Source organism: Manacus candei, unplaced genomic scaffold, assembly GCF_025592945.1.
Source record: "Manacus candei isolate 608988 ecotype Guabito, Panama unplaced genomic scaffold, ASM2559294v1 h1tg000040l, whole genome shotgun sequence".
Lineage (NCBI taxonomy): Eukaryota > Metazoa > Chordata > Aves > Passeriformes > Pipridae > Manacus > Manacus candei.
The window spans coordinates 468,990-490,846 of record NW_026138088.1 but is presented as its reverse complement, the minus strand read 5'-3'; the positions used below and the strand labels follow the sequence as shown (position 1 = coordinate 490,846).

The 21,857-nt window shown below is 49.2% G+C and overlaps 3 protein-coding genes across 8 annotated transcripts in view; 1 reads left to right on the top strand and 2 right to left on the bottom strand.

Moving 5' to 3' along the window:
- The window catches only part of MPP3 (MAGUK p55 scaffold protein 3), a 16,377-nt gene extending 10,551 nt beyond the window's left edge, over nt 1-5,826 (bottom strand). For 4 of the 5 annotated variants that reach the window (XM_051794770.1, XM_051794772.1, XM_051794773.1 and 1 more), the window contains exons 1-6: nt 4,902-5,013; nt 2,726-2,836; nt 2,221-2,339; nt 1,635-1,712; nt 1,423-1,503; nt 764-901 (exon numbers count right to left, since the gene is read on the bottom strand). In XM_051794770.1, the coding sequence (XP_051650730.1) occupies nt 764-901; nt 1,423-1,503; nt 1,635-1,712; nt 2,221-2,339; nt 2,726-2,750 (441 nt within the window). In that variant the 5' untranslated portion in view covers nt 2,751-2,836; nt 4,902-5,013. Of the gene's footprint in view, nt 1-763; nt 902-1,422; nt 1,504-1,634; nt 1,713-2,220; nt 2,340-2,725; nt 2,837-4,901; nt 5,014-5,723 lie in introns of those variants that run through there. The other variant, XM_051794771.1, reaches the window with a different exon arrangement.
- LOC127474242 (G protein-activated inward rectifier potassium channel 1-like) lies at nt 5,079-15,122 on the top strand. 2 transcript variants are annotated; one of them, XM_051794779.1, is made up of 3 exons: nt 5,079-6,104; nt 11,393-11,609; nt 13,057-15,122. In XM_051794779.1, the coding sequence occupies exons 1-3, from the start codon at nt 5,454-5,456 to the stop codon at nt 13,629-13,631; spliced, it is 1,443 nt and encodes a 480-aa protein (XP_051650739.1). In that variant the 5' UTR covers nt 5,079-5,453; the 3' UTR covers nt 13,632-15,122. The 2 variants fall into 2 exon arrangements, 1 of the variants encoding a protein (XP_051650739.1); XR_007905766.1 differs by lacking the exon at nt 13,057-15,122 and adding an exon at nt 9,534-9,614 and having other exon boundaries at nt 5,450-6,104; nt 11,393-11,502.
- On the bottom strand, nt 15,118-21,857 carry FTSJ3 (FtsJ RNA 2'-O-methyltransferase 3). The gene is made up of 21 exons (XM_051794769.1): nt 21,617-21,857; nt 21,425-21,530; nt 21,208-21,254; nt 20,958-21,037; nt 20,745-20,844; nt 20,259-20,453; nt 20,027-20,142; nt 19,329-19,433; nt 19,107-19,207; nt 18,947-19,027; nt 18,716-18,874; nt 18,292-18,427; nt 17,988-18,193; nt 17,750-17,873; nt 17,563-17,656; nt 17,107-17,257; nt 16,931-17,007; nt 16,749-16,851; nt 16,487-16,670; nt 16,304-16,398; nt 15,118-16,030 (listed from the first exon to the last, which is right to left on the bottom strand). Exons 1-21 carry the CDS (start codon nt 21,681-21,683, stop codon nt 15,841-15,843), a joined length of 2,517 nt encoding a protein of 838 aa, XP_051650729.1. The 5' UTR covers nt 21,684-21,857; the 3' UTR covers nt 15,118-15,840.

Sequence of the window (21,857 nt, the reverse complement as noted above, 5' to 3'; positions counted from 1 at the left end):
TGGGAAGGTACACACCCCTTCCTTTCTGTGGACTTTGCTGAGTGCTTACACCACCTACATTATTGTGGTCATCAAGTCACTCAAGTGTGCAAAACAGGATTTGTTACAACAAACTTTCTCTTTGTCTTCTAATCTTTATACAATACAGGCAGCACTTTTACATATAAAAGCAACAAAAGCCAAATAATTAGATCTTTTTTTTCCCCTTCCCCAAGCTCTGCTGGCAATATAAAGCTTTAATCAGCTTTAGCAGGAATTAAGTCACTGCTCTCTTCTGCTACTGTCATATACAAAAAGCATATTTATTCCCCAACACAATTGTTTTTTCTTAGGAAATCAGTTCATCCATTTCCATTTGTACCTTGACAATATAATGTTTACATTATATTGTCAGGTATCAAAACATACTCTTACCACATGTCACTGACTTTAATGTAAATGAATATATTAAGTCACTGAATGTTAGAATGAAAAGAATTAATACATATAATAAGCATAATCACTTCAACACATACAATTTCCTCAGAGACAGTGTTCCCTGTGTTAACTTGTATTATAAACCCATGTCCACAAAGCATCCCAATGCAAAATTGTGAAGGTGTATTTACCAAAGTTTTCTTTTTATGTTACTTTACTGGCTTCAGAACACTCTCCTAGTTTTTGCTGGTTATTTGACAGCATCTTCAAGTGTCTCCTCTATACTCACAATAACACCTTTGCACTATAGAGTTCTATGACTAGGAATGGGTTATCTAATATGTACCAAGGGTTCTTTATTTTTCACTAGCCGAACAATTTTCACTGATTCCTCATCAAAATCATCATCAAAGTTATCAGGCAGAGGTGGAAGGACTGGATCAAAGTTCTTCTGTGCTACAGTGTCATGTACTACAAGCATTGCCTGCATAAAGGAAATAAAAAATAGTAATGTAATGTAGCAATATTACAGCTCCCAGTTCTCATGTTTCCAATCTTACAGCAAACTTAAATCTCCCCCTTTCCACCCTCACCACAAAACCTCCAAAAAAGATTCAACAATTACATTAGCCATCAGGTAAACTATATACTGGTATATGTTCATACTTATAATAATAAATCCAGGCAACAACAAAGCTCAGCCTAAAAAAACCTGAGTGGACTATGAGAAGCAAAAAGGTTTCCTTTTCTATTCTGCTCCCTCAGAAAATATTAAGGAGGGGACAGAGGGAAGACAGCCTGATGCATTATGCAGGAAAGGCTGTGTCTTCTTAATTCCCTTTGCATCCCACAATCTGTGCAGGAAATCACAGTGGAACAGAACTACAGTTTGCAAGAGGTTTTTCCTTTCTCTTAGGGACACTTCAATACAATTTTTCTGCTACAAAATGTTCCATTGCAATTGTGCAAAGGGATTTTGTTAAAGTCCCCAGTGTGTTTTTTTACCCTGAGATGAGGTGTTGACAACAGCTGAAGTAGCTCTTTTTCTTCATTATTCACTGGTGCAGTCTGCAACTCTTCTATTACCTTCAAAATAAAAATTTACAGCCCCAAAATTAAAGGAGTCCACCAAACAAGATCCAATTGCAAAGCTCTGATGTGTTAGTAAAGCAGGCTTAAATAACAGGAAAAGCAGGAGACAGGAATTTTTGACTTACATCTTCAACTAATCCTGCTGCACTGTGTAAAACAGGAGTTGGACTCTGCCTTTCATAATGACGGAGTTTTTCATGAATCTGAAAAAGATTATTCAGAGATATTTCTACAGACAGATTCAAAACTTTCTAAATATACCTACACCAGAATATTTTTCTATTTCAGGAATATAATTTTTCTGAGATGTGTCAGGAAAATAATCTCTCTGGGGGTTACTTTTTTTGTTTAGGAGTCTTCTAGTTTTCTTTTTACTCCTGATAGTTTCAGACAGCCAGAAAATCTGTTAAGACTTTAGCAGTGTAAGGAAAAAAAATGCAGCCACCTCAGACTACTTTTTAGTTACAGGGCACTGCATCTTCATTTTAGCAATCAGAGCAGAGATGTTTCTTCCTGAACAAAATATGTTAATTGTCAAATGTTCTGAATGTTTGTGCTTAAACACATATACTTTGGTTGGTATGGGATTCTTAAAAAAAAAAAAAAAGCAGCTTTGGCAAAGTAAATGGTTGCTAAATCAAGAGAATAAGTTGATAAATACAGAGAATAAGTAAACTGTAAGGAAATGTACATACTTAAATAAACTTTTACCTTCATGAGGTAGCTGAGACTCCTTTCACTGAAGACATCCCTAAGGAATCCCATTTCCTCTTTATGATTTGAGTCAGGTCTTAGCTGAGATGTCAAAAGGGCCAAAGTTTCATGCAATCCTAAATTCAGATTCAGGACAGAAGGAAAACATTGTACACAGCATTTCTCACAGGACCTTCTACTGCAGACTCAACAGCCACTACACTTATTTGGGTACCATGTTGGTGATTATCAAGTTTGCAGAGACCTGTGTTTATCTACCACTCATTTTGCAATGCTCCCCTCATAAGTGGCAAACACAGCTTAAGATATAACAATTATCACTTTAAGGCAAAAGCTACCAAAGCAATGTATATTTTTTAAAAAACATCACCTTTTAAGTTTCCCCTTCATGTTAACTACCCTGTGTTCTAGAACAACTTGCCAGTTTGAACTGATTTCCTGTGTGAAACACATACACTAAGATTTCAGTCACTGTTCTGTTGAAAACATGTAGTTTAGTTACCTGAGTCTTCAGAAAGCACTGGCATGGCTTTGTTCTTAATCTTAGAGGCAAATGTTCAGCTTCAATCAACACAACTGTTTCTTCTTTCTGGACTGTGATTCAGAGGCAGCCCTGAAACGAGCAAACATAGCACCTGAGCTCAAGCATGTGAGAAAAATGGCCAGCAGGTAAAAATAGTGAATTCCTAGTACATCTTTCCCTCAAGTGCTCAGTTTAACCTAAATCGAGCAGAGTTCTGCAGTTATTCTTCTACACAAGTAAAACAATGAAAAATACCATGTTATACAATAACCACATTGTATCTCGGACAAGGCTGATGCTAAAGAGAGCATCCCTCTAGAGAGGTAGTTTTCACAGGTCTAAGTAACTGTCTGGAAAGACAGAAGAGAATGGATGTTTAAAAGCCTTGATAAACATCAGATGCAGAAACAGAGAGAGCAGGCAGGAAGATGCCACTTCACAAGATGTTCTGTGGCTTCCTAAAAGCACATCTCAAAGGAATGTATGTCCCCCTGGAATTCTGATGAACACCATACTACAATTCCATTAAAGCTAATAGTAAGACTGTCACTCTATCAACCTTGGTCACAGCTACTAAGAATGTTTCAACAAGTAAGGCTACTTCTCCATTGCTCAGAAATTGCTTTAGATGCTTTTAGTGCAGATTTCTCTTGTCACTGAGAGCAAATGACTCCAGAGCAATTGTTTTTAAAAAAGGCAAAATTGAATTTATGCTTATAATTATCAGTCCAAGATGAAACACTGTATTCCAAGGCACTTACAATCTTTTTCATGCTTACAAAAATTCATCAGACAAATATTTGCATTAAAAAAACCTGCCATAGCAGCACACATAAAGTATTACAAAGGAACGTGTGATACTCCAGCTCTTTGCTAAATGCAACAAAGGATGTTCCTCGTGTTTCTACTTGCAGATAAATCTCTGATACTTTGATTGCAAGTCTGATGGTTTTCCAATTCAACATTTTTTAAAATAGCTTCCTGAAAATACCACAGTATTGCATGGCAAATTAGCATATACCTAGTCAGGATTTTCCAGATTCCTGAGTTACTCTACAACATACTGAAATATTAAGCTCAACAGCCACCTCTGTTTTGCACCCCGTATTTTCTACCACTACAATTAATTAGTCCAACTGGGTATCAAAACCTAAGTGAGTTTTTCAAGTAAATGAACTGAGTGTTGAAATCTCCCTCTGATTCTCTACATGGGGTCAAAGTGGGGGATTAAACAGAAGCATAATGTGATTTGGCATATCCCCATTACCTCGGAAGATAAACCTATTGTGGTTCACAGCTTAACACAACACAAAGCTTCTGTAATCCAGATTAATATCATCCAAAGCAGCAGATCCCATTTCAGAAAGCAGTTTAACATCTTGCCGGGAGAAGATCGCCCCAGCGATAAGGTCAGACAATACACCTGCAGGAAACAGGGCCCGAGTACCGATGGCCATCACACAGGATTTCTCCTCGCGTCCAAATCTGAGCGAGACAAGTCTTTCTCTGGGTACTGCACCTCCTGCAGCACTAAAAGAGCGGCTTCTCCCCCGGCTGAGCGAAGCACGGAGGGAAGGGCACAGCGTTCCCCGCTGGGCCCCGCGGGGCCGGGCTCTTCCTCCGCCGACCCACCTCGGGGGCACGGCCCGGGATGGGCGCTCCGGGGGCCTGGAGCGGGGCGAGGCCGGACCGGCCCCCTGGGCAGGGCTCTGCCAGCCCGGAGAGCGCTCTTGGTGCGCTCCACCGAGCCCGGGCACCGAGGCTTGTGCGGCCGGACCCCTTCACGACTCAACCGAGCACGGGGTGAAGTTACGTCCCGGGCCGGGCTTCCCGCACACCAGCAGCCACACGTTCCCTTCCCGACCTGCTTCCCAGCCCCGAGGCCGCGCTTGGCGAGCACCGCCCCAGCCGCACCTCCGCCGGGTACGGCCCCGAGTCCCCGCGCTCGGCCCGAGCCCGCCGGGCAGACCCGGCGGTGCCGCGGGCTCCGGTCACGCCGGGCTCCGGTCACGCCGGGCTCCGGTCACGCCGGGCCCCGCACCTGGGAGGCGGCTCCGGCAGCCCGGCCCGATCCCGCCCGGCCGAACAATGGGGCCGCCTCTGCCAGCGCTGCCACCGCGCCCCGGGACCGGCGCTGCGGCCGGGCCGCCCTTACCTGCGGGTGCGGGCCTGTGCGGGGCCGGAGGCTGCTCCGGAGGCCTCAGAGCGGCTCCCGACACTCGCGTCCCCGCATCCCGGTGCGCACCCCGCTCATGCGCCCTCGGAGCCGCTCTACGCGCCGCCTCCCTCCCGCCCCCAACCTGCCCGCGGCCGGGAGGGCGGCCGGGCTGCGGTCGGAGGTGCGCGGAGCCCGCTGCGGCTTCCTCCGGGCCCCGCCGCCCTGACGGCCGGAGCTCGCGGGGCTGGGCCGGCCGCCCTCGCCGTTGTGCCCTCCCCGGGGCTTGGCGCGCCCGGCTCACCCCTCCGGCCGCTCGGCGTGTGCCCCGTCAGGCCGCGGCCGCTCCGCATCTTCCCCCGGTGCTGCCGGCGAGCGGGCAGCGCTGGCGGCTCCCGAGCCCCGCTCCGCCGGCATCCGGGTGCGCCCCGTGCCCCGTGCCCCGGCAAAGCGCTCGGCGGCGGCTGCTGCGCGCAGGCAGCGGGGTCCGCCCGCCCCTCCCGCCCCGCCGCGCTCTCGCCGCGCCCGCGGAGCAGAGCGGCGGCCCGCAGCATGTCGGCCGTGCGCAGGAAGTTCGGGGACGAGTACCAGGCCGTGGGCCCCGCTCGCTGCAGCGCCCGCAGGGAGCGGCAGCGCTTCGTGGACAAGAACGGGCGCTGCAACGTGCAGCACGGGAACCTGGGCGGCGAGAGCAGCCGCTACCTCTCCGACCTCTTCACCACGCTGGTGGACCTCAAGTGGCGCTGGAACCTGCTGATTTTCCTGCTGACCTACACGGTGGCCTGGCTGGTGATGGCCTCGATGTGGTGGGGCATCGCCTACCTGCGAGGTGACCTGCACCAGGCGCACGATGACACCTACAGCCCCTGCGTGGCCAACGTGTACAACTTCCCCTCCGCCTTCCTCTTCTTCATAGAGACCGAGGCCACCATCGGTTACGGGCACCGCTACATCACCGAGCGCTGCCCCGAGGGCATCGTGCTTTTCCTCTTCCAGTCGCTGCTGGGCTCCGTGGTCGATGCCTTCCTCATCGGCTGCATGTTCATCAAGATGTCCCAGCCCAAGAAGCGAGCCGAGACGCTCATGTTCAGCCGCGCCGCGGTCATCTCGCAGCGGGACGGGAGGCTCTGCCTCATGTTTCGTGTCGGCAACCTCCGCAACAGCCACATGGTGTCCGCCCAGATCCGCTGCAAGCTGATCAAGGTAAGGGCTGGCACGACAGCGGGTGGCACAGGGCACCCGGCTTGCAGTGGGCAGCGCGAGCAAAGTGCGGCGTTGTGTCCCTGGTGCAGCTGTCGTGGGGCTTCTCCTGTGCAGCCCCTGCTGCTGCTCTGGTGGGCTCTGCCCTGGCCCGGGGAGAGCTGCCCTGGCCCTCGGTGTGCGAGTGAGAGGGGCAGTGCGAAGGACTGTGAAGAAGTCGCAGTGGCTGGCCATAGGAGGAGCCAGGGAAGAGCCAAGCTGGCACAGGGAAAAACAGCCTCATCAGAGACCTCCCAGGGGCATTCCGGTGGCTTGTGAGGCTGGCAGGAAGGATGGATGTGGCAGGATGCAGGATAGCTGCAGGAAGGGTACTAAGGCATGCTCCTTAGCAGGTGATGGCTGGAAAGAAAGAATTGATTAAGGACAAATATCAGCCTTGACCTCCTCTTCCCCTTGGGGAAACTCGGTGATCTTGAACTTGCAGAGCTTTATCCCAGTATTCCAGCTGGTGACCTCCTAGCATTTCAGAGGGATTGTACAGGTGCTTTAGTGGAAAGACCCTTTGATTGTCACGGTACCTATTTAATAATCACTGATGATGGTTAGCATAATTCAGAACGCAAGAAAACTGAAACTCAAAGATCATAACAAAACAAATAAATTATAAGGAGACAGTGGAATTTGGCAGGCACGAAGGTCTGGAAGATAAATCAGGTGGAGCTGAATGGAAGAAAAACACTGTATAGAATTGCTGAGGTGGAGCAACACAGCAGCTCTCAGCAGCTGTGTCTTGTCATGGGAGCACATCTGGGGAGGACTGTCAGAAGTGGGATCCCAATGATAACATTAATTTCAGAATGTCATATCTGAGTGTTATAAATGTTCATACTCTACCTGGTAACGCACTCTTTGGAGCAACTGTCCTTTTTAATAATCTGCAGAAATAAGCATGAAGCAGTAGGTGATGGAGCAGTGGTAAATATGGAAGGCTGTTTTCCTTCTGTTCTGGGCAGAACACTTGACTGAGGTGTTAATTTTTCTTGGTGCAGAATGCCATTTAAAATGGGGAATCCACTAAGATTCAAAAAAATGTTGGATATATATGGGAACAAGCTGTCAGGAGTTACACTGGAGGAATTTTTGTAGGAATTGGAAAGCTAGCTAAACCATGTTTTTTGTTGCTCTCTAACTATTCCAAGTTAGCAGAAAGCCTCCTCTCAAGCTGGAATGCAAGTCAAAGTGGAATAAAAGCAATGTCATAGTTTTGTTTTTACAGTGATGGTAACTCATTATAAATTCTTTTTGAAATAAGACACTGAATATACAAGGTGTGCTTTCTGCTGACAATCTATTGCTACACATTGCTGATATGCAAATGATTGGGACAGAAAACTCAGGGACATTGATGGATCTGCTTGACCAATTTCTCTTAGGATAGCCAGCTTAGGATAGGCTAGACAATGAATCAGTGAGCAGTTCTTGATTTTTTTTTTTGTACAGTTGTCATGCCCATGACTTGTCTTAAAGCTGCTTTGCAACCTTTGGCAAATATGAGCTATGAACAGTGGAAAAATTAAAAGTGAATGTGCACCAGCTGCCCCCTCAGTCCTCACTGCAAGGTGTGGTATTAGTTCCTGTGGCTTTCTGTAAATCCTCCTCGTTTTGTGAAAGTGCCTGTTGAACTGGACACATCATTCTAGCAGTCAATAGTGGCTGTTAAAGTGTCTTATCACACTTTTGTCCTTGAGATAGGAGATGTTTTTAGTAGTGAATGTAGTGTTTTGGTTGGACCAATGGAGCTCTTTACCCTTTGTAAATAAAGTACACCAACCTGAGTCTGTCTGAATGGCATTTACTGACAGTGTGATGTATGCCCTAAGATATTCAGGAGATTGCAGTGGTGCCACCACTGTCACCACACTGTGCTGGCTTTTCTTTGTGTCCAGGGACTGTGCAGCAGCACAGGGTAGTGATGTCCTGCAAAAGTCTGGGGCTCTTTTTAGGCTGGGTCGTGGTGAGTTTGGAGACAGTTACAAAACTAACTGTGTGTGTCTCAGCAAAAACTTCTCCAGAAACCTGAGTCTTTCTAATTTACATTGAGTAGTGTAAAAGCAAGAAAAAGCAAAATCCTGGGGTGAGAAACAGTAAAAAGCTGTTTGAACTGGCTGCTGAAAATGCTGCAGTTTCAGATCCTGGTCTTTTCAGCATCACAGTGAGCTTTATTTTTCTGCCTCTTGGTTTCTGGACCTTACTCATGTGCCTCAGGCAGTGTGGTGATCAGTATTGATTTTTTAAAACTTAATTACGCCAGCTATTCTTATCTTCTCTTGATGGGATTACAGGTGTGATTGATAAACATGATAGTGTTGGGGTGTAAAGTGCTCTGTGTAGTGTTTCAGATGGTTTTGATTCAGAAAGCTGAGGACTGTAAAATCATCATAGCCTGTTTTCAACATGTGCTAACAACAGTATTAAAAATACTTCTTGCAAGCTGATAGTCCAAGTGTGGAGCTGAAGCCCAGATAGGTGAGATGATTCCTCTCAAATGCCAGTACTGAAAATACCCTAGTACTGTTTGGCAAATGACCACATGCCACTTTAGCATTTTCCAGATTCCTGAGTTTCTCTACAACGTACTACAATATTAAGCTCGATGGTGCTGCATCTTTTGCATCCCAGTTTTTTTATACTCCAATGCTTAATGAGCCCACCTGGGTATCAAAACATAATTATGTGAGTTCTCTAAGGAGTGAAGTGACAGAGGGTTAATAAAAATAAAACTGCATCATGTCCAGTTAAAGGAGAATGTGCATAAACAACAGGGTTTAGAAAAGCAATAAGAATGAATACAGGATAGGAGTGAAGATTTGAAGGACATAAGGTGTTTGTTCACTAAAACAAAGTGATGATGCAGTGGAAGTGTGCCTGGTAATAAAAAACAAAACAAAGATCCAGTGGCAGAAAGTTAAAGACACGGGAGTCTTTTTTTTTTTTTTTAGACATGAAGCACTTAACCTTTGGAGAAATTCATCTAAACCTTTAGATTCTCTACCTCTGACCACATTTAAAATGCAAGCTGGGGCATTTCTAAGTAATTGTGCCCTTGTTCAAGCATTGTATTGATCTGTGAAATTTGCTTGGCTTTGTGTTATATGAGTCAAAATAAAGAATCACAAGTGTTCCTTCCAGACTTCTTGCTGACAGTTTATAGTCCTCTGCCTTGTTTTGTGATCCTTTGAGTAAAGCTGTGTATGTGCAACAAAGGTCACTGGCTGGGAGCCTGACATATTGGGGCTATTAAGCTCTCTTCATTCAGGTTAATTGCTTTTTTATTTAACAAAGTTTCTTTTAAAAATTCTCCATGGCCTGCATAAATCAATCCTGTGTGTAAGATACTGAATACCTCAAACACAACCTTTTGCTTTCTCCCAGATCTGTTACCTCTAATCATCCTCGCTGGATTTGTTTGCTTTTGAATGGATTTGATCGAAGACTCTTCCACAGAGAAAAATGGTTTGTAGATCAAACAAAGTTCTTAAGTCAGTCAGGCAGCAGTTTTTGTGCAAATAGGCACATTTTTGTCCAGGTAGATATATTTGATAAAACTTTGGGACAGTTTGAGGTTTCAGATGTTGGTTCTTGCAGCTCGTGTCGAGCCTTGTTACCGTGGAGCAAAGAGCAAAGATCATGCACAGCCAAGGAATTTGGGCACCCATGGAAGGAGCAGCAGCCAGGCAACAAAGCAGGGGTGTAGTTCTGCAGCTTGGTTCTGCAGGTTGTCTCAGGAAAAAAGATGTTTCAGCCATAGTTTGATTACACCTTTGCCCATAACAGAGACTGTCACGACCGGTATGTGTAGTGGTTCTGATCATTTTTATTTCATAGCATTGTCCTTTATGTTTCAAATCACAACTAATTTGTGAGAATGCTTTTACGAGAAACCAGCTGATGTTTTCTCTGTCTTCATCAGTAGTGGAGAAACTGGCTCTTGTCCTCTTGTGTAAGGGAGAACTTGGTTATTTAGATAGGAATTTTTTATTTTCCTTAGCAGAAAAACAAACACACTGCACATAAATGAAATCGTGCATTGTATTTAATATTCTGGCAGCTTCCTAACTGGTTATGTAATCACCAGTAAATATCAGGCAGTTAAAACATCAGCATTTTTTAAGATACATGTGAAGTGGAAGGACAATATGAAGATACACTAGTTGCTTAGGGAGTGTTTTTAAAGACTAGTAAAATAATACTAATTGGATTTAAGTTGATGGCAGAACTGCTACCTTTGACTTGACCTCAAGGAATGGTGTTTCCAAGCAGTGGAACCAATACATTTGTCAATATGAATGCAACACCATTAAATTTATTTAGTAGATACAGAATAGTCTACCATTTATAATCAGTACTCGTCTTCTTAAAGAGTTAAGTGCTTTTTAATCAAATAATAAGCAGGAAGGATTTTAAAGAGGTTTTGTGTTGGCTGTGCAAAGCTTCTAATTTTAATGGGCAGTTTCCACCAGAGACCTTCAGAGACTGAGCTGAGGAGCTGCCTGGCCAACTGATGTCATTTTTAGTTATACTTTGAACACCAAGAAAATTTGGAGGGAACACTAAGGGGTGGAGGGAAGTTATCATATCAGTGTTTTTATTGGACCCATGAAATGATGGGAAGACAAATGGGGCACTTAAGTTAATAATATTATAAGTTCATTATTAAGGTCAGCTTAGAGTAGGTGGTACATGCAAATTGGCAAGGGATGACTGCATCATCAGCATCAGTTCAGGTGGTTTTGTGGAAACATCACTTACCAGACATATTGTACCATTGCCATGTTTACCTTTGAGTTAGTACATCATATGCCATCTGCCAAACAAAAGTCAGTAACATACAAAAATAATGGAACATGAATTCAAGCAACAGATTCAAATGTGCTCAGCTTGCAGATTTTGTTCTTGGTAACAGGAACTTTTGCTGCAGGATATTCCTGTTGAACATCCATAGCAAGGCCTGTAGTGTGGCACATGACATTTTTGTTGAAGTATATACACATATATATAACTCATGGTAAAGTTTGTAGATGGTGATGAATCCTAGGGCACAATAAGAAGAGTCAAAATTGGTCTTACACAGCAGCCTCTTAGTATTTAGCATTACTTGTATTCCATTATGAAGAGCCCAGAGCTAATATATGTAGATGATAATGTCATGGAAGAGGCAGGTTTAAACTTCATTGCACTGATTTCATGTTTTGCCTCACGTGGTGATTACTAAATCATCTTTTTATCTTTAGTCCAGGCAGACACCGGAGGGAGAGTTTCTGCCACTAGACCAGTGTGAACTGGATGTTGGATTTGGAACTGGAGCCGACCAGCTGTTTTTAGTTTCCCCTTTAACCATCTGTCATGAAATTACCTCAGAGAGCCCCTTTTTCTGCCTCTCACAAAGATCACTGAGAAGTGAGCAATTTGAAATAGTTGTCATCCTCGAAGGAATCGTTGAGACCACGGGTAAGATTTAGAATAATACCCATACTCTAATTTTTAGTCTTTTCTTTTTTGTCCTGATATTTTTAGCAAGGCAGCTGTTAGTCCTGGATGCTTCAGAATATCCTGCCATATGCTGCAGAACTTCAGTGGCCTGTTCCAGTGAATAGGAGACCTCTCTCCCCCACAGGGCTCTGCATTCCTGTTTCCCAAAGTGGCCAGTACATCCAAGAAGAGACACAGGCTCCTGATTTAAGGACCACCACTCTGAAAGAAAGTTGCCAGTGCTGCAAAATCTCTTTTCTGTGTAGCTTGCATTAAATTGAATGCAGAATAAGGAGTCCAGTTTTACAGCACAAATACAGACCTTGTCAGCCACAAAGATTGTAGGCACATATGATTATCAACAAATATGGGCAGGGCTTTTTTTTTTTTTTCCATTTGGGTATGGTGTTGTCCAGATGACAGCTGACTTTGTGGCCTTGTCTTTTGAGAACTTAATTGTTTTATGAATGCTGTGAAAACGTGTTCTAGTTATATAAGAAGCTCTGCATCAAGGATCTGTGCACGTTGTTGAAGTCCAAATCATCAGTATTCTGATCTTCCTCTGCTGCCTTCTGAGGATTTGTTAAGCTTTGGTTAATCACAGTGCATTTTCATCCTTTCTGCATTTACAGTTGCATGGAAGATAGCTTCAGTGTAGCCTAGCCTACAGAAGGAATGGAATGTTACATTTTTCATTTAGCTTTAGCTCCCCCCACACCTGATCCTCGCCAGAGAACTCTGGAAGCCTCTGCCAAGCAATAGTTCTTTCTCCCAAGGTGACTTCCAAGGAACAGTATTACAAACTCTGTCAAGATTGAGAGAATTGGGATTGTTCAGCCTGGAAAAGAGAAGCTCTGGGGTGACCTAATTGTGGCCTTCCAGTACCTGAAGAGAACTTACAGGAAAGATGGGGCAAGAGCATTTAAAGGACAAGGGAGAATGGGTTAAAATTGAAAGAGAATAAGTTTAGATTAGATATTAGGAAAAAAGTCTTTACTTTGAGGGTGGCACAGGTTGCCCAGAGAAGCTGTGGCTGCCCCATCCCTGCAAGTGTTCAAGGCCAGGCTGGATGGGGCTCTGAGCAACCTGATCTAGCGGAGGGTGTCCCTGCCCATTCTGAGATTTTATGATACAAGCTGTAAGATTGTTGTTGCTGTCAAGCTGATACTGTTTTAATTTTACATTCTGCTTTTGCTTGGTCTCTAGTCTGCAATATTTAATGCAGTATTTGTGTAAAACTCTAGTCAGTGAACTAGAGGCACTCCATTGACATCAGAAGATTGTCTAGGAAAAATCACCCCATTTTATAATCCATAAAATTATTAGTTTACAGGCTACAATTGATTTTTAGCCTTGTATTTTTTGTTGTAGATGCCAGTCTGTTTGCTGACATTAGAATGCCATGCTTTTGTCTCTGTTCCCATAGGAATGACGTGTCAAGCTAGGACCTCGTATACAGAAGATGAAGTCCTTTGGGGTCACAGGTTCCTCCCTGTAATGTCTCTGGAAAATGGTTTTTTCCGTGTTGATTATTCTCAGTTTCATGCTACATTTGAAGTGCCCACTCCTCCTTACAGTGTTAAAGAGCAAGAAGAAAAGCTGTCCCTGTCATCTCCTTTCAGTAGTCCCGTCGATAATAACAAAACCAGAGGAGAACAGGTTTGTCTGCTTGACTGTGTTGATATTGCAGGAGAGAAGGACAAACTCCCTTTTAAACTTCAGAAGATTAGCTCAGGAAAGGAAAGCCTTCCACAAAGAGCCCTGAGAATGAGTTCCAGCAACACAGAGAAGACTTTCAGTACTGGAGATCTCCTGAAAATTCAAGAAATAAGTCCCAGCTCTGAGGGTGAAGACAGTGATGACAGGATGCAGCTGAAAGCCTCAAAAATAAGTGCTGAGGCTTTGACTCAGTCTGCCAGTGATCTCGAGTTACACAGGATCTCTCCAAGTACAGGTGCTCTGGAGGTGAAATTGGAAGATAATTTACCTGCCAAACTTTGAAAAATGAACTCTGATTGCCTCTCTTAAGAGCTGAAGAAACAGGAGTTGCTGCTGATAAACTGCATTTAACTGAGACTGCTGATCTGAGAAAGTTGTTTTACAGGAAAGTCATAATTTGGTTTTGCCACTTTCAGGAAGAATGATCCTTTTTGCATAATTGTTCTGTACAGATCCAATTTAGGTAGCATAATAGGACTTTGAGGAGGCAGTAAGATTAAACTGTCATGCCAAAGAGATCCCTGCCCTAGTGATGTTTATCAGCATGCTCACTGCACATCTACATTGTCTTCTGTGTATGCAGATGCTTTTTCATGAAGCAAGGATCAGATCTTTAAGTCACAGGGGGTGTAACACCAGCTGAAACGTGGTTTTGTGCAGCTCAGATCTTGGACTGTTCCTGAAGTATAAAACAGAACACAGGAAAAATCTGTGATGCTGCTTGGTCACAGTCCAGTTCTCTCTGAGTGACCCCTTTGGAAAGTGGCCTTCCTGTGACACCTGGAGACTGCATCCCTCATCAGTGATCTCCTCCTGTGCTCCCAGTGTCTCATTCATTGCCAGGCAGGTAAAGGAAGCAGTTTGCAATAACCATTTGGGTCATTTGACTCACATGAACGTGTTCAGAACTAGACCTCAGCATTTGATTAGGTGGATCACATGTTGAATTTTAACAACCATATCACCAGTCACTGTGAAGGGAACCTGAGGTCAGTAGCTCAACTTAATGGTGTGTCTCATACTGCAACTAAATGAAATTTTAGTTTGAAGACCTTGTAATCAAATAAAACCAAAATGCTCTATAATGCTCAGTCATTACACGTTCTCAGAGTTTTACTAATGAATGGTAGTGTCATGTTGATAATGTTTGTTACATTTGCCTTCTCCATTCGTGTGTGATTCTCAATAATTTTGTAGATTTGACATTTATTACTATTCAGCTCAGTCCACTTCAGCCTGTGAAAAAAGTTGTTTTTTTTTTCCTGGTTGCTAGTGAGTAAGCATAATCCAAACTTGCTGTTTTGTAAACTGCAGTGTTCAGTAGCTCAGCATATAGGGTGTTTATCACCAAAGCACTAGCACAGCCCTCTCCAACAGAAGGATCAAATTCTACTCTTGTTACATGGACAGAATTCAATCAAATTTAAAAGGGGTGGCAGTGGCCACTTTGATTGGCAAGGCATTCCTTGATGGCAAAGTGATATATCCAAGCTGGGAATGACTTGGTTTGCATAACTTGCTATTTCTTGCTTTGATCTGTCTACAGTGTGAAACTGGAAAATGGTATTTTATGCAGGGGTCAGATTTGCTCGTTGTTGTTTGTTTTCAACGTGAATTTCAATGTTATGTATGTGCTGAAATCTGTATTTTCATTTATTAACTGTATTTGTATGGAGTACTTAGATGACAATGTGAAGTCTTGAATGATGATGAATCTCCCTGCTCATCAGAACAGCCAGAGTTGGCGTGAAATAAAACTACACCCACCTTGGGTCTCAAGCAGTCTTTACTCCAATTTGCATGTTGACAACAAAGTCACCCCATCCTCAGGCACACCTCCCTCTATTTTGAGGGGAGGAATGTCCAGATGCATCAGAGCAATGAGCTACTGACCAGGGCAGTTTTCACTCATTTTGTGCCACCTTTGGGGGTGAGTAAAAACAGGGGGTGAGGAAATCTGGGGGGTGATGATGTCATTGGGAGCACCCCAGTATCCTAATGATACTGGGCTCAGGGGGGTTATGAGGAGTCCTTCCAAAAAAGGGAGGTTATAACCCAAAAATGCTTGAAAATACATGGGGATGTGTGTGTAGAAAAGAGCCCTGCCCACACCAGTCACTCACTGGTCCCTGCTCCTTGCCCCACCCACTCCCTGCACCCACTGTCCTGCCCCCTCGGTGACAGATACAGCCCAGGGATGTCCCCCAGAGCCACAGCCTGTCTGGGGACAGCCAGGGCTGGTGTGGATGCTCCCGTGACCTCCACAGGGTGAATCTCAGCAGAGCCAGCAGGTGAGACTGGAGATGTGGCCAAATAAACCCTCCCTGCCCCAGGGGAGGGCAGGAGGCACAGTCACATCAAGGCACAGGCTAAGAGACTAAGAGCAGTGTGTGACCAAGTGCCAGCCCTGTCCCCAGGGCAGGGGACAGCAGTGGAGGACAGGAGCCAGCCCTGAGCAGAGTCCCTTGCTGGGGATAGAGCCTGTCCCACATCACTTGTGGCGCTTTTTCTTCTGTTCTTTGCGTTTCTGAGCCCTCACATCCTTCTTGAGGCGGCTGTCGACGACCTTGAACTGGCCCTTGACGCCGGGGGGGCGGCGCACACGGGGTCCTACCCCCTTCTTGGCCACCAGGTAGGTGACCTGTCGCTTCTCCTTGGCCAGCCCTGCCTTCTTGTAGATGCTGTGGGAGAAGGGTGAAAGGTCAGAGCAAGTCCCAGTGTCCAGCCCAACTCAGCTCCAGCAGTTTGGCTTTTGGCCCTAAAACCAGTATTAGGCCCCACCCATCTCCTCTAGGCTCTGTGCCCAGGCTGGGCTGCCCCTCTTTGTTCTGCCACCCCAGATGCAGCCTGGCTGGGTGACACAGAGCTGTCCCCACGCCATGGCTGCAGGGACACAGCATCACCAGCCAGCCCAGCAACGCGGGAAGGAGCTGGATCTCAGCTTGGCCACTCACCGCCGCAGCTGGGCCACCTTCTCCCGCTCCGAGATGTCCACCGTGTCCACCACGGCCTCCGCCTTCTTCTTCATCTGCTCCATCTTCTTCAGCATCTGTGGGGACAGCGAGGGTGAGGGACAGGGAGGTTGGAGGAGGGAGGGAGCACCCGGGAGAGGGATTTGGCCCCACGGCCCCACTCACCCGCCGCTTCTTGCGGGCCTTGGCCTCCGCCACCTTCTTGATGGGGCGGGCGTTGATCTCACGCCAGCGCTGCCGATAGGCCTCCACCGTCTGCCGGTCCACGGGCACCTGCTTGCGCCGGTGCTGCTTCTCCTCCTCCGTGAACCACTCGGGCAGCTCCCCCTCCTCCTCGTTGTAGGAGTACCTGGGGAGGCACTCGGGTGACAAGGGGTCCCCACCTCAGTTCACCTACCCCCTCCTGCAGCCCCCACAGCTCCGGTACCTGTTGAAGGAGTCGTCGATGAGGTCCCGCCGGGCCTTTCTGGAGGTGGCGATGACGGAGCCCAGGGCCAGGCCCTCTGCATCCAGGACACGGGCTCTTTTCACTGCAGGAGGGACATGTTAAAGCTTGGCCTGGCCCCGCCTCCTGTCCCTAAAGAGGGATCCACAGGGCCTCCCCCTCACCTGGGTTCTCAATGGGCACCACCTCAAAGCCACACGGCTCGACACGGCCCCGCTTCCCCCTCACTGCTGTTGGTGGCCTGTGGAGAGGAGCGTGGTCAGGGCTGGGGTCCTCCTCTCCCAGCTCACCAGGACTCTGGAGCAGGGGAGAACATCCTGACCCCCCTCCCAGCCCTCACCTCTCCTCGTCACTGCTGCTGTCGTCGTCACTGCTCTGCTCATCCTGTGCTTCACCAGTGCCAGGTGCTGCATCTGTGGCTGGTGGGGGCTCGGCTGGAGCCTCCTCCTGGAGCACCTGCTTCTTCTTCTGCCCTTTCTTTGTTGCTTTGTCTGGGAATAGGAACCACTGGGTGAGAAAGGGCCAAGGGAGACCCCACTGCAGACCATTCCTCTAGAGATCCTGCTCATTAACACTGCACTAATGACAGGTCCTTAACAACACAGGCTGGGAACAGCCTCTGGCCTAGTGGAAGGTGTCCTTGCCCATGGCAGGGGTTGGAACTGGATGACCTTTAAGGTTCTTCCAACCCAAACCATTCCATGAAACTGCTCAGGGCAGTATCCCCATCGTGGTTGGATCCAGAGCCCCAGACTGGGCTGTGGGACTGTCCCTCTGTGCCCCCCCAGTGATTCACCTCTCTGGGACTCGCGCTGTCTCTCAGCCAACATCTGGGCCTGCCCCAGCTCCAGGTCCTCATCTGCATCATCCTCGATGCCAGCAAAGGCGTCCTGGGGTGGGGAGCAGAGGGTCAGACACAGGGCAGCCCTGGGGAGCTGCTGGGGCCGAGGCTGCCCCACCATTTCTGTCCCAGTGGGACTCACCTTCCCAAACCACAGGCTGGTCTGTCGCTCCTCCAGCACTGACTTCTCCTCCAGGGGCACCAGCAGGGGATTCTCCTCTTCCTCCCCTTCTTCCTCTTCTTCTTCCTTCCGCTTAAACTTCGCCCTGTGACAAGGAGCAGCAGGATCAGTGCCCCAGCCAGGACAGGGTGCCCACTGCCGGATCCTGGAGCTGCTCCAATGGCAGCTCCTGCTCCAGGGAGGCCTCTCCCATTCTCACCTCTTCCCACCCTGCTCCCGCCTCTCCCGCTCCAGCTTGCGCTGACGGGCCTCGATCTCCAGCAGCTCCTCTGGGTCCAGGTCACTGTCCAGGGACACATCATCCTCTTCTTCATGATCTGAGACATAAATGTCATCGTCCCCAGGGCCCATCTCCAGGAGGGTGTCTGCTGAGGCCATGTCCCCCCGGGACAACTCATCCAGCAGCTGCAACACAAGTCAGACAAGGCACAAGTCAGGCACTGTCCCAGCCCTGATGGCCCTGGGGAGCTCCCAGGGGAGGCCAGGCCTCCCCCACCACACACCGGGGTCCTGTGGATGCTCCGCAGGGAGAACATGCTGGTGTCACCATCGTCAGCGATGGACACACCAGGCAGGTCCATCTTCAGCTCCACACGCTCACGCTGCTTCCGCTGCTCCTTCAGGATCTTCTTCTTCTTTCTGAGAGAGGGGAAGGAATGAGGCCACACTGCCACATACACCCCAGAGGCTCATCCACTGCCACAGTGGTGCCACATGTCCCTTGGCAGCACTGGCACCCCCTGTGGAGGGTCCCCAACCCTGGGACAAAGGGGGCCCCCAGTTTCATCTGCTTGGAGGAGAGGAGCCCAAGGCCCCCAGACCCACAAACCACCCACTGTGAGAGGAACAGGCTCTGACAGTCCCACCTCTGCCTCCACGGCTGGAACCCCCCATGCTCCCCCATCTCTCTCCCTGAGATCTTTTTACCTCTTCAACTCTGCCAGCTCCTTGGCCTTCATCTCTGCCAATGCCAGCTCCACCTCCTCCTCCTCCTTCTCCACCTCGTCAGCTGCAGCTTCTGGCACCATCTTCTTTACCTTCTTCTCCTCCTCCTCTCTGCCTTCCTCCTCCTCACCAGAGCTCAGGCTGCCAAAAGGAAGGAGCTCAGAGCAGCTGTGCTGGGCACAGGCCCATCCCACCCCTGCTGTTTGCTCCTACTTGATATCCAGCTCCTTTGCCTGCTCCTTCAGCTTTTTGGCCAAAAACCGACGCAGCTTTGTCCTCCAGTTCAGCAGGGCTCTGTTGGGAGGGGGCAAACTGTTAGAGACCCCCCCTAGGCCCAGCTGGTGTGTCTGCCTGTCCCAGTCCCTCCCAGTACCTGAGCTCCTTGCGGCCCAGGACGCGGATGTCCTTGCAGCACTGGCGCAGCTCCTCCGTGGTGGAGCTGTGGTTCTCCAGCTCCCCGTCCCCCAGCGTGATCTGGGCAGGGCACAGGGACAGGGCTGTTAAACCCCAGCCTCCCCTCCATGAGCACAGGGGCACCTGGCTCCATCTTTGCATCCCTCTGTGCTCCAAGGTGCCCCTCGCTTCAGGCACGCACCTCGTTGGCCTTGGAGAGGAAGTCCACGGGGTTGGGAGCCTTGAGGAAGTCCATGAGGGTGAAGCGGTGGTAGAGGGTTGTGTCCCCATCAGCATAACCTTCTGCCTGTGGGGGAAAAGGGGCTGTGGGGGGCCAGGGCAGGGCAGAACCGAGCAGGTGCCACCAGCCCTGAAGGATGGATGGTGTCACCTAACTCGTGTCTGGCTGCAGTGTCCACCTGAACGTGTCTAATGGTTGGATTTGATGACCTCAGAGGTGTTTTCCCACCACAGGGATTCTGTGAGTCCACATGAGTCCACCAGCCCCAACCCAGCAGCTCCACAGCATCTCCCAGTCCCACCCCAGACATGGAGAGCTGACACTCACAGAGGTTTGTGTCAGCTCCATGCCCAGCTGAGACCACCTGACATGAGCTTTACTGTCCTAAAGACATCTCATAGTCACACAAACCCAGTGGCCAACTCTTGTAGGGAGTTTAACTGATGGGTTTAACTGTAGGATTTAATTGACTCCTATCCAGCCTCACAACTTATATCTCCATTTCCCCATTGCTGCACCAACTTCTAGGGCTGAAAACCTCCCCAAAACTGGTTCTCCCACCACTTTGCATCCCCAGATCTTTCATTTTCCTGATCAATTTTGCTCATTACAATCTCTTCAGCCCCAGCCCCATTTGTGTGTTTGGCCCTTGCTCATACCTTTGGTTTCTTCTTGCTGACCAGTTCACTGACAGACTTGGTCTGAACCTCCACCTCCTTGAAAGCATGTTTTGGGTCAAAAAACTTGCTGTCAATTTTATCTGGAGCCTGATAACCTGGGATGGAGGGATCAGAGTCATCAGAGCCCTTCCTCCTGGGATGGAGGGATCAGAGCCATCAGCAGGTTCCCCCAGCCCCATCCCAGCAGCTGCAGGTCCCCCCAGGTGCTCACCCTGGCACACCACAAAGATCTCAGCAGACTCGTTGCGGGAGGCCTGGGGCTTGGTGGCCTGGACCTTCTGGAAGAACTGCTGGAAGATCCACAGGAGGGGTTGGTAGTCCCGGGAACGGAAAACCTTGGTGATGAACCAGCCGCCCTTGCAGAGGAACTCACAGGCCAGCTTCAGGGCCATGAGGGTCAGGTTGGCTGGAGCAGGAGAGAAGAGGGAGCGAGGGTGTGACCTTCCCTGTGAGGGTGGGGAGGCCCTGGCAAAGGTTGCCCAGAGAAGCTGTGGCTGCCCCTGGATCCCTGGAAGTGTCCAAGGCCAGGTTGGATGGGTTGGAGCCACCTGGGCCAGTGGAAGGTGTCCCTGCCCGTGGCAGGGGGCGGGAAGTGGATGGTCTTTAATGTCCCTTCCAACCCAAACCACCCTGTGACCCTAAAAGCAGCCACTGTCCCCACACTAGTGCCCCCCTGGTGCCCCCAGAGCAGCCCCACCTTGGGAGTAGGCATCGTGCACCCAGCTGGCCCCCACGTTGGGCGCCCCATCGTTCAGCACCACGTCCACCTTCCATGTCTGCAGCTCCTTGCGCAGGGCCTGGGGGACAGGGACACTCAGAACCCCTCCTGGGACCTCCACCTGAGCAGGTGGGGGGGTCATGACCCCCCTGAGCCCCAGGGTAGCAGGGGACACTGGGGGCAGGGACACACCTGGCGGCACTTCTCGGTGGTGATGTCCTCCTGCAGTGTCACCACGTTGGGGATGGGCTTGATGGGGACCAAATCCACTCCTGGGGTGATGAAAGACATCCTGGCCCCTCAAAACCAGGCTCCAGCCCATCCCACGTGGCTGCCCCACCCACCCTCTCCTCCTCCCAGGATCCCCAGTCCTTTCCCCTTCAGTCCCAGGGGTGGTGGTGGATGTCCCTGCCCCTCGTTCCTGCCAGATCCCACCACTCACCAATGATCAGGCTGGACACTGGCATGAATTTGGAAGCCACCTGAAGCCTGGGAAGAGAAGAGAGGAATGAAACCACCCAGGAGAGCCCCCAGCTTTAGACTGTGCTGCTGGGGTTTGGGATTGAGGACAGAGACACAGTGACAGGGCACACACAGGACACTGTGACAGTGTCCCAGGGCAGCTGGTGGCACCAGGACACAGCCCCGACCCCACTCACCACCCGCCGGGGGCCGCACACAGATCCAGCAGAGCCCGGGCCTTCTGCAGGAACTGGAACTTCCGATTGAGCTGGAGCAGCTTGAAGGACGAGCGGGAGCGGAACCCTGGGGGGCACCCGGGGGTTACCGGGGGTTACCGGGGTGATAGGGGGCCGCACCCCCCCGCCCCCAGCGCCGGGCAGGCCCCTCACCCGTCTCCTTGGCCAGGTGGTAGAACTTGTCCCGCCGGCTCTTGCCCAGTTTGCTTTTCTTGCCCATGGTGGCGGCGGGGGGGCCGCGCTGTCAGCGCCGGGCTTGGACCTGCGGGGAGACCGGGCTGCTGCCCCCAGACACCGACACGACCCTGATCCCGCTCCTGATCCCGTTCCCGATCCCGCTCCCGATCCCGGTCCCGGTGCCGCCGCGTGCCCGCAGCACCTTCCCGGCGTGCTC